Raw genomic sequence first — 12,443 nt, 5'->3', positions numbered from 1 at the left:
ATGGTCACCTCACATCTCCACGCATCTCCACGCTGGTGAAGAAAGCTCAGAATGGACTGTATTTCTTGAGGAAGCTTAAGGCCAAGTTTTTGTCAGCTTTTACAGAGGAGCAATAGAAAGCATCCTGACTGGAAACATCACTAACTGGCATGGGATGTGCCCGGCCCAGGACCGGTGGGGCTCTGCAGCTGCTCAGAAGATCATTGGTACCCATCTCCCGAGCATCAGTGATATCGGTGAGGTGAGGTGCCTACACAGAGCCCAAAGGATACTAAAGGACAGTACCCACCCAGCCACAGCCTGTTCACCCTGCTGCCTTCTGGGAAGAGATATAGAAGTTTTTGTAACAGATCCTGATTTACACACTATTACATATAACAGTCTAGGGCTGACCCCGAATAGTCGAAGATTCGAAGCTTTGCAGAGCCGTTGTGAAACGAGGATCATATAATTTTGGCTGTATGGGGTTGCTTAACATCTGATTTAACGTAGAACTACCGGTTTTCTCCCAAGAGGTTAATATACAACCATTTGATATTTATATTATGATATTAATATCAACATATAATGCTGTAAATAAATTTAAATAATTTAAATAAATCTTTTTAAACTGCGAATAAATCCAAAATTGTAACCCTAACCCTAAGGTAGGGGCGTCCTTTCTGGTGTGGTGGAAGAGGGAGTGAAACAGAGTAGCACTGGTGTTGTGCAGAGTTGTGCGTAAACGTTACGGGACATTTGAATCACCATTGATGAACCTCACAAAGATTTTTTTCATTTTATATTGTTTTTAAATAATAAGCTACTTGGAATAGACCAGCAAGAAACCGCAGAGTGCATGCAATTGTCAACGAATCAGCGGACATACACAACTCTGTGCAAGACCGGTGAATGGCAGGCGAGCAGAGCGGACAGAAAGGGGTAACCATTAAGCCTCAGTTTAGCTGGAAATGTACAGTGTAAGCTCCAGTGACTAGTGAACAGAGACTGCAGCTCTGCAGCATCTCAAGGTTAAAGCACACAACACAAGAGGTCTTTAAACAGTAGTACAGCATAAATGGGTCTGAGTAGGGTCCACTTGTGTTGGGTCTGTGTCAATTCGGACCAATCCTCTTCACTTTATATATGCTTCCTCTAGGCAATATTATCAGGAAATATTCCATAAACTTTCATTGTTATGCAGATGATACTCAGTTATATCTATCGATGAAACTCATCAGTTAGCTAAACTTCAAATGTGTCTTCAGGATGTTAAAATCTGGATGACGTGTAATTTTCTAATGTTAAACTCAGATAAAACTGAAGTTATTGTTCTGGGGCCTAAGCACCTCCATCACGCATTATCTAAAGATATAGTTTCCCTTGATGGCATCGCCCTGGCCTCCAGCACCACTGTGAGGATTCTTGGAGTTATCTTTGATCAGGACATGTCGTTTAAGTTTCACATTAAGCAAATTTCAAGGACCGCCTTTTTTCACCTACGTAATATTGCGAAAATCCGGAACATCCTGTCTAAAAATGATGCAGAAAAACTAGTCCATGCATTTGTTACTTCTAGGCTGGATTACTGCAATTCTTTATTATCAGGCTGCTCAAAAAAGTCCATTAAGACTCTTCAGCTGATCCAGAATGCTGCAGCACGCGTTCTGACAGGAACCAGGAAAAGAGATCACATTTCTCCTGTCTTAGCTTCTTTGCATTGGCTTCCAGTAAAATCCAGAATAGAATTTAAAATCATTCTTCTTACCTACAAAGCTCTTAATGGTCAGGCACCATCTTATCTAAAAGAGCTCATAGTACCTTACTACCCCACCAGAGCACTGCACTCCCAGAATGCAGGGTTACTTGGTGGTTCCTAGAGTCTCCAAAAGTAGACTAGGAGTCAGAGCGTTCAGCTATCAAGCTCCTCTACTGTGGAACCAGGTTCCAGTTTGGGTTCAGGAGGCAGACACCATCCCCACATTTAAGAGTAGGCTTAAGACTTTCCTCTTTGATAAAGCTTATAGTTAGGGCTGGCTCAGGTGAGTCCTGAACCATCCCTTAGTTATGCTGCTATAGGCCTAGACTGCCGGGGGATTTCCTATGATGCACTGAGCTCCTCTCTCCTCTACTTTCTCTCCCTCTGTATGCAACCTCATCCCATTATTGCATGTTACTAACACAACTTCTCCCCTTTTCGGTAGTCTTGTGCTTTCTCGTCCCTCTCCTCTCTCCTCCTATCACTTCCTGCAGATTTTCTGGCTCTGGAGCTGTGGAGTCTGGATCTGTGGTTGCGGGTCACCTGCTGCCCCCGTGTTCCTGCTCGGCACCCTCTGCTGCAACGACTATTGTTACTAGTCCTATTATTATTATTGTTATTATAATCATTAACATTACGATGGTTATCATTAACACTACTATAAATATCTGTACCATTTTTCATTTAGTCTATAGCAACATCACCTTTACTGTCTGTACCTCTGTGTGTGTATATTGTGTAGGCTGCCTCCCTCCCCTCTCTCTCTCTCTCCTTCCATCCCTCTCTTTTTCTCTCTGGTCCTCTCCTTCCATCTCTCTCTCTCTCTCTCTCTCTCCCCTTCACCCCAACCAGTTGAGGCGGATGGCCGCCCACCCTGAGCCATGGTTCTGCTCGAGGTTTCTGCCTCTTAAAAGGAAGTTTTTCCTTGCCTCTGTCGCCTAGTGCTGCTCTTGGTGGGAACTGTTGGGCTTCTGTAAATATCATCACAGAGTACGGTCTAGACCTGCTCTTTTATGAAAAGCGCTGTGAGATAACTGCTGTTGTGATTTGGCGCTATATAAATAAAATTGAATTGAATACTGTATGTCACTCCATTTTTTTAATTTGTAATTTTTAATTGGCTTCCTGTTGCTGCTTGCGTGCACTGCTCGCCTAATGGCTAGTACCACAGCTCCGTAGCAGGTGGTGTAGTAGGTCACTTGACCATTATGTTGAACCAGGCATCACTGAGAAACAAACAGGCAGGTAAGTAAGAAAAAAACTATTGTAGTGTTTGTGAGAGTGACAGTAGAAATAGCTGAGGGTGGTGGGTTAGTGGATACATAGTGAAATCTTGTTTATTCATACATTAGGGGTGGTGGGGTGCGTCCTCCTGTACTGTAGTACTGAAGTGATGTTTATGTTTCTGTTTGGCAGATTACTATGTGGATTATTGCCTTACATGACCTCTTGTTATGAAGTTATTATAACTAAAGTTCAGGAACAAGACCACGCCTCTCTCTCTCACTAATCGTACCAACTGTGCTTTACTCATTTTATCCACCTGTGCCTCTCAAATCCAATCACCTGCACATATGTATATAAGGCCGTCTAACCCCTTTCTCTCCCATTTGTCTCAGTTTTCACATCCCTCTCCCCCAACCTCGTTTCTCTCCTCTTTCAATGGAGCCAGTGGAGAGCAATGTGGCCTCACAGCAAGAAGGTCCAGGGTTCAAACCTTGTCATTCCAGGCCTTCCTGTGTGGAGTTCTCCCCGTGGTTGTGTGGGTTTCCTTCCACCATCAAAAACATGCATGCTAAAATTCATAATTCCACCAAAGTATTTGTCTGGAGAGATTTTGGACAGGACACACAGACTGACAGTCACAATCATATGAGAAATAGATCATAAACACAAAACTACAGAAGAGCCTATGTTATCCGGGATAATGTTGAATAACATGAATAATTTACAGTAGAGTATTTTCAGCTCATTGAAAGTTACTAAACTGTATCCCATGTTATAAATCCAGAGCTAGCAAGTGTTGTCATAATACCAAAATTATGACTTCGTTACAATACCTGCCTAAAGGATACCACAGCAAAATTATTAATAAAACAGCAAATATCATATCTACTGTAGATTGTTAACAACTTTCGAAATAGCCTGTTTTCATTAATTGTTATTTTAAAATCTGATTTGACTGAATAGAAAACTACAAAAAGCACTCAGCAGTTAGCGCACTGACCCCCGGCAACGAGGTGAATGGAGTCATGTATGTTCAGTCTACTTTAGTGCACCACTGTAGTGTGCAGGCTAATAATCCTCACTTTGAGCTTTATTACCATGGCCACCAAGTCCCAGACTTATAGTTAAAGTCATTTATGTTTATTTTTATCATGCTAAATAAAACTGTAGTTTATGACGTATGACTGATGACGTGTTTTGTCCCCTATATTTGATTTTATGTGATTTCTTTGATAGTTAGGGATCCAAGCAGTGAAGCTGCTGGAGCCCTACTGTTTTTGTTCTCATTATTCTTTCTTTCTTTTTTTTGTTGTTGCATGAAAACTCACCAAAATTGACAGGTGGGTTGCAAATTCTACCCACTACTCAGGCAAAAAAAAATACCATTCATAGACCTCATGGTGGCGCTATAACAATCAACTTGACTTTTTTGGAATTATCTCAAAAACAGCTTTGATTAGAGTCAAACTTCCTTCATCAGGTGAATCTCTGGATTTATCTGCATCTTTGCTCCGATGGTCTTCGGCTCTAAAAATGTCAAATTATACAAATTTTTATCTCTTTACTCTAAAACCTATTTTTGCTAACTCGTCCCAGACGGTTTCGCCAGTCGACCTAAAACTTTGGCAGGATCATCTATGGACGTCGCTGATCAAAAGTTAACAAAAGTATTTTTATACGTCAATCTGTTCGGGTTTTTTTCATAAATATTTACTTTTTTGTCTTTATGTACAATTTATTTTTACAAGAAATGTAAATTTCTAGACATTTCTCATTCCAAACTTCTACAAATCTGAGAAAAATCACCCGTACGTCCTAGAGAGCTGAAATGTTTTCAGCACATCCACTGATATGTGACTAACGTTTTCCTCACTGCAACCTATGGTCAATTCAGAAGTCAGTCACTCTATATTTTTCAGAATATGCTAAATCAATTAACATCTATCTCCACAAGTCTTCGTTCAAACACTACCAAAATCAACACAGACATTCTCTAGATGGCTGATATCAAGTGTTTTAAAGGGTTTTCAGAAAATGTTAAAGGGGATACTCCATGTATTAGGTATTTCTCTTTCATAAAGGGGGCCTTGCAAGAGATAGATTTGAAAAAGTATGGTCAAAATCAAAGAAGCTGAGACTGAAATGTTCTGACTTAGTCCCTCGAATGGGTCAAGCTCCAAAAACACTAGATCCTATTTGTTGCATTTACCATAAAAACATTAACCCCAACGCATTTTTGTTAGAGGGCAAGGAGGGAAAGATGTGGGTGCCCCCTGAGGAATACTTGCATCTTTCAAAGGTTTGTAACAGGCTTTCTGTTTAAATGTGTTTCCCAGCTCAAACTGAGATAAGATTTAATTTAATCAGGATTATTTTCTCATGTTTTAGAATTTTTGTCTGAAACATTTCTTTTGTTCTTTTCTTTTTTCTTGGTGTGTCCTTTTACCTTGTTTGGCAGGTTAATGATGGGCTCCACTTCGCCCGGTGACCTGTTGTGCCCCAGCAGAGCCTGCAGGAAGTAGCGGCTACTTGCAGCGAGAATGGCCCTGTGTGCGCGCACCTCCCTACCCTCCACCAGCACGGTCACGTCGCACAGGATGCCCTGACGCCGCTGCTCCTCCAAGCTCAACAGCACATTGGCACAGTGGACCTTGGATTCATACACGTACATGGGCGCTGCCGCCTCACCATCCCGCTCCTCACCTGCCGACATCACTCCCTCTAGCACCCTGCATAGAAGAGAGAAAACACCATGTCAGCTAGCTACACGGAATGCAAAGGCTACCTAACATTGTGTCCAATTCCTGAAGACGCTATGACACTGTAGGAATTTTATTAAGTCCTTAGATGGACTGCCATGTCTAAAGACAAGCCAAAATCTGGTGGTCTTTCAGTGTTTTTTCTTTACAGACAAATGGCACTGATATCTGAATAGAATTGGGGGCAACATGGTAACAAAGTAGTATTTTTGCAGTAATTTAAATCTCAGTTTGAGAGGGGGAAAAATAGGACAAATGCAAACACAATGCAATTGTCGCTATTCAGAAGCATTGTGAATTTGTATGAAAATAAAGAGCCTGCAAATATCCATCAGTGAGGAAGATTGCGGTATGTGTCCATCTAACTCAGAATTAACCACAATCACCTGCTAGCCACTGTGGCATCATTTGCAGAGCTATTAAGGTTTTAAGTTTATGTAGCATCAGCAAAAAACATTCAGTACCGTGCAGTCCCACAACATGTCTTTTTGAATGAGTCAGTAATGCCATGCACTGCAGTAAACTACAGGTGTAAAGGTAACAAAAACTGAATCATGTCCAACTCTACCACTGAGTGAATACTAAATAGGGGTGAACAACTAATCCAAATCAATACTGCAACTTTCAAATAGCAGGAGGTGCAATATTTATTAAAGGGAACATGTGTGTCAAAATCTATTTTCGTGCTGTAAAGATGTCTTGGACTATACATCATATTCTACTGACTTAAGAAAATGTCTTTGTTTGGTATAGAGCCTTTCAAAAATCACACAATAATAATTTGAATATGTTTTACATAGAACATGAGAATAATGATCTTCAAATAGATTCAAAATAATCACAATTAGATATTTTTCAAAATCGTTCAACCCTAACATTGAATAAATTGTACTATACTAGGAGACAATCAATTAGTTGTGCAACAGAAAACGAATAGGCAATGATCATGAAAGATATAAGTAAATTGAAAACCTTGTCTGGTTCCAGTTTGTCAGTGTCAGGACTTGCTGTCTGTCTGTGTCGTGTGTGACACTATGATATCTCATAATCGTCAAACTCTAATGAAATTCACTGAGCACCGTCATGCTCCCAAGATTTAAAAGACTCCACAATGATAAGCTTCACACACACACCACCTCTCTGACAGAGTCTCAGACATTTCAACAGTAGAATACAAGAGGGTATTTATTTATGGTATATTTGATAGGGACAGATAGACATAGACAAACTGAAATCAGCTATCCCACGCAACTATCACAGTGTTTGTAGTGAATGCTAATTTACAACACAAAAATTACAGCTTAAAAAAGTGCACACATTTCAGAACTAGACATGAGTACAGGTTTGTTGCTAAATTTCACAGGATTTGGTAGCTTCATTAAAAGTTTTGGAGATAGCAGCAAATTTCAAGTGATTAGGTAGTGAGTACTTAGCTCCTGTCACAGAAAAAGCTGAGCTAAAGATGTTCTGCATGATGGAACTTTACAATTGCCACTTGAAGCCGCTGTGGTGGATCTGCTGCAGCTCTGAAATATCATGATATATCTGCAGAAAGACTGAGGACCAAGTCAATTTAAACATTCAAAGCTTTACAAAATGAAAATCAATGAAGTTTGCAAAGCTTAAAATCTTGTAAATGGCAAGAGACACTATGGTGTAGTTAGACTGGTTGCCTGGTAGTAAAACATAGAATATAGCACAGATGTGAGAAAATCATTGAATTTAGAAGCCGCAAGGCACAGGCAAATGCCAAGCACTTTCTTATCATCTTAAAACAGCTAAGGTTAGCCCTAATTGTTTTTAGCTTTTCACTGCAGCGTTACTGTACCTTGTATCTATATGTATATAGTACACATATATCCAGATATAGATATTAAAGAAGTAGATATACATAGATATAAAGCAGTCTCCCACAATGAGAGGCAGGCAGTCTATCCATTGTTTTGTTTCACTGCTGTAGTACATAAAGCCCCAACAGACAGCTGAGCATGCAGTCTGTCTGTCTCATCAGCCCTGGGCTCTGTGTGTGTGTGTGTGTGTGTGTGTGTGTGTGTGTGTGTGTGTGTGTGTGTGTGTGTGTGTGTGTGTGTGTGTGTGTGTGTGTGTCAGCAGACAGAGAGGGGGCTGCTTTCTGCTGATTCATGGCTTTTGAATAGGCAGAGCGCAGCACTGAGGGCTTGCTGAGGTAGTGTTCTGGCTTTTCTCCCTGTGTCCCAGGCCAATCATCTCAGCATTGTAGATCATCCCCTGCCTCCCCTCAGGAACACTTCAGGCTCAGACCTTACTCTATTGCTTTCCATGATGCTTGCATATTGTTCACCAACACTATTTACCCACTGCACTACTCTGTTCATATTTTTAAGCCACTAAAAGGTGGAAATGCATTTACTAACACTGCTCTTTGTCTACTCATCTGATGTATTCCTCAGACTGTGTCTTCTTATTACTGAACTCTACTGCACCCCATACTGTACTCTGCTACTGACTACTAACTGTGCTGCTAGCTGTGTATAGCCATAGGCCTGAGGAGCATTTCCTCACATTACAGTACAATCTGATGTTATTGTACTCTTCTCTGAATATCAGTCACTTTAACAAAAGCACTAGAAAGGTCATCCAAACCTTAATGAAAAAAAATACCCTATGCTGTCTAAATGTATGATTCAAGCAAATAGTAATTACAAACTCAAAAAACTTGGTTTGACAAAACATTCTAGCACAAGGTCCACTTACAGGAAATGACTAGTTTTAGCCACATCGAAGGCCCAGTAGGTGGACCTTGTGCTAAGATTGTTTTCTCAGATCACTTTTCCCAATGTCAACAATCAACCTCCAAATTTAAGAAAATGCTCTTGTTTAAAAAAACATGTAAGACACTAGAAAGAATGTACTAATACATGGCAAACAACAAGTTCACTATGTTGAGAGAGTACCTTTGAAGTTTCAGTGTGTAATTTTTCTGAGGATTTATTGACAGAAATGCAATATAATATCCAAAACTAGTGGTGTATAAAGACCTTACATAATGAACCGTTATGTTTTTATAACTTAGAATGAGCCATTTCTATCTACATAACCAAGGGTCCCCCCTTCCATGGACGTCACCATGTTGCTACAGTAGCCGACAACGGAGAAAGAGCACTACAGACTCTACAGACGCCCGTCACTACATTGAATATGTACAAAGAAGAAGAGGAAATAATAATAATAAAGAGTCTCTGAGTAGTCTTCTGGTTTGTTAGAAGTAAGAAGAGAAGTGACATTTGGACAAATTAAGGAGCACACGTGTTATTTAGCTGATGTTTTCATGTAGTTCTTCTAGCGCTCTGTTATGGCTTTGCTACGTGGCCAGAAATGTGCCGTTACCTTCCTGAGACAAACCGCTGATGAATATTATTGACAATAAAACAGTGACAGCAGGGAAGCTCGGATCAGCAGCTAAACTTCACATTTTACTGCCCTGGTGGAAAACATTTATTTTTTACTGCTAATGGAGATTTATAACAAGACCGTGTGCCTATCAAGTGACCAATAGTGAATAATTTTCTTGAATATTGCTTCCCTAATGTGCACACAAACTAATTTGTACTTTCACATGCTAAATGCCCATTAAAAACGTTTTTTAACAAAATTATGGCTGTCAGTACTACTTTGTGTTTCTGTTGTATTTCAAAAAATTCAAAAGACATTTTGGTGATATTTGCATGCTTATCTAAACGTCATCTATTATGTGGTTTACAATGGACTGTGGTGCAGAAACAGTGAGGCTTACATTGTCCTGTTATCTGTCAGTGGTCATACTGGATGCACTAGATAGTGTTTGAGATGTTCATTCTTCATTAGGGCCCAAGCACGAAATGTGCAAGGTCCCTATTGAAACTGCAAAATAACCAACACCCAACAGGAAGCCGGCCATTTTGAATTTTATGGTAATTTTTGGATGATTTGCACACTCCGTACGTTAACAAACTCCTCCTAGAGAATTAGTCTGACCAACTTCAGATTGTCTACTCTAATCCCACTGGCGATTAAAAGTTGAACAAATAGTGAGTTTTTGTGAAACAGCGTGAACATGGCGTCCAAAATCAATGATTTGCCATGAAAGAGGAAGTTGTTGTAACTTCAGTGTACATGCTCACATCTGCACCAAACTTTACGCGCTTGATAAAAGTCACGCCCTGAACATATCTACATGCTAATAGTCAGTTATACTTGTAGCGCCAAGTGCTATGTAGCGCCACAATGGGGACACAGGAAGTTATGATTAACACCGTTGTGCAGCGTTTGAAGCACGTGGCAAATTCACAGCCGCACCGGCAGAGCTCCAGAATCTGCAATGCAGCCGCCTCACAACTCAATGTGCTACACGTGCGAGGGCCCGCCCAACGCTGCTTGCAGCTTTAATTTACTTTGGGATGTTAGTCCAGGTGAGCCAACCCTCCCAAGATGTAAAATAACATATTACAGGAGTATGAGACATCATGCAGCACTTCATTTCTGATGTGGCTGTTGTTTATTAATGAACAAGTAACAATTAAAAAAATGGTTTTATTGAATAAAATGCTATCTTATAGACGACATCTTTCCTCAGGCACCGTAGCTATACAACTTGCTTGGATAGGGGAGGGGGTGTTGAAATTCGTTGTAATTTACAACCCTCACCAGTAGATGTCACTAAAAATAAGAAATAAGAAATATTATGGATATTGTACTTTAATGCACACTGTCTTTGGGGCCTGAGCAAATACACCTGTGTTACTCTCTCACCAATCTGATAACAGGGGTCGACAGTGTTTCTGCTAGTAACGTATGCCACACAGCAACAATAATCGCTAAAAAACATCTGGAGCCAGTTGCACCAGCAGGGCTTTATTAAGCCGGGTCCTAACTGCTAAGTAGGTCTTAGTTAATCCCTTGGTGCCTGAATTTATTTACAATAAAAAATAAAATAAAAAATAGGTATGATGCAAATTAGCGACAATTGGCATAAACGAGAAACCAGTGCTGCAGTCTGAAACGAAAAGGTGTGATGCAAATTTGCGACAATTGGCGTTAAGGGGTTAAGACCGATCTACCAACCAAACTTAAGCCTAAGCTTAACTACGCCTGGTCTTAGCAATGTGCGTTCATGTGAATGGCCACGGAACTATAGCTGTTGCCTAGCAGCGTGCATTGCTAGGTTATGCTGTAAACTATCTTCCGCTGTTTTGTTAACTTGTAGCCGTATTAATAGAGGATCAAAGAATAAGGAAATTTCACCAATATTGAGATACAAAAGTTAATAGAGCTGTACAGTCAGCACAGACACACACTGACTGCCAAGCAATCAAACTCAACAACTAAGAAGAAGAAACAAACAACATGGAGACAGATAACGGAGGCCATTAACGATTGCTCAGACTCAAGCTGCCTTTGGACAGAGAGTGAAGTGAGGAAAAAGTGGAAAGACCTCCTGAGTAAAGCAAAAAAAGATTTGTCTTCAAGGCGATCTGCGGATTGCCCGATATGCGTTGGATTTGTGGACATTAATCATGTCTCCAACAGTGTTTTGAAACGCACCATTTGCATAAAACCATAGCACTATTAACAGCTGTAATGCGGTGTCAATGCTGCCAATCTCGGGTGAACAGAATCGAAACATCTCATCAGCTCCTCAGCATTGTAAATGTCCAATGGATTGCTTCTGTCCCTAATAACTCTCCTGTGTAAAAGCCAGCTCATTGTAAGTCTGTGCCGTGTCTTTACTGCTGAGTTATCAAGTTGTTACAATAGAAACTTGCCTAGATTTTGACTTTACACCTGCTACTGACTAGGCGTAAGATTTACGTCTGGTCTTAGAAAGAAGAGGACTTAAGCCTGGATGGTGCAACTGGCGTAACTATTAGGTTGGACTTAGAATGCTGAGTTAAGACCTACATACCTTAAGATCAGGCGTAAGCCCTGTTGGTGCAACCAACTCCTGTAGAACATGACATTAGTTGATTACAGTACCTACACCTGAGAACATGACAGCCACTGATAAAGGCAAATCATGTTCTCAGGTCATGTTCTCAGTCTCAAACAGAGCTTAAAACCATGTCATGTGACATGTTTCTATAACAACAAATATCACTGGGACACTACAGAAAGCTGCAGATCAATATTTAACATGTCCCTCCAGGATTTCGCGATCACAACTATTAACTCAAAAGTCCCTGTGAATTCAGCGTGACTTGCAATTTTGACTGCAACCTTTCTGCAAGTTTGACCTATCATCACCGTTTCTAGCAAAATGTTGTCATACGTCAGCTGATCACTTCCTTAACCAGCATCTCACATTTGCCGACAAAAAAAAAAAAGATTGTGATCTTCTTTCAAAGCGGGGGTACCCTGTTTTGCAAAACGTGCGGTACTGTGGTCGAACATAAAGGGAAATCGTCTACTGACACACAGAGTGGCAGAAATACATGGAGGACATCAGGCGAGACAAATTACTGTCACACAGGCTGTTGCATCCCTGTCTAAGTGCTTAGAGAGTCAAGATAAGCCGGCTTAAATATGCAGGGTTGTGGTTAAGGTAAGGCCAGGGAAATCCTGGAGGGACTGTTTAATGATTCAACTATTATTCTACTGTTAAAAATATCTACCTTTGCAGTTTTCACTTATTCCCACAATTTCATCGCAAAAAATGCCCCAAAACATCGCAACTTTCATCACAATTTTTTTGAAAAGCTGCCACA

The 12,443-nt window shown here is 40.5% G+C and overlaps 1 protein-coding gene across 2 annotated transcripts in view; it reads right to left on the bottom strand.

The window, feature by feature from the left end:
- The window catches only part of LOC119910643 (transcription regulator protein BACH2-like), a 91,547-nt gene that overhangs the window by 28,844 nt on the left and 50,260 nt on the right, over positions 1 to 12,443 (bottom strand). For both annotated transcript variants that reach the window (XM_038729352.1, XM_038729353.1), the window contains exon 2: positions 5,412 to 5,694. In XM_038729352.1, the coding sequence (XP_038585280.1) occupies positions 5,412 to 5,678 (267 nt within the window). In that variant the 5' untranslated portion in view covers positions 5,679 to 5,694. The remainder of the gene's footprint in view (positions 1 to 5,411; positions 5,695 to 12,443) is intronic.

This window comes from Micropterus salmoides, unplaced genomic scaffold (genome assembly GCF_014851395.1).
Source record: "Micropterus salmoides isolate LMB-PRFRI ecotype aquatic unplaced genomic scaffold, ASM1485139v1 Ms_hic_scaffold_19, whole genome shotgun sequence".
In the NCBI taxonomy this organism is placed as follows: Eukaryota; Metazoa; Chordata; class Actinopteri; order Centrarchiformes; family Centrarchidae; genus Micropterus; species Micropterus salmoides.
This window is presented reverse-complemented; position numbering and strand designations above follow the sequence as displayed.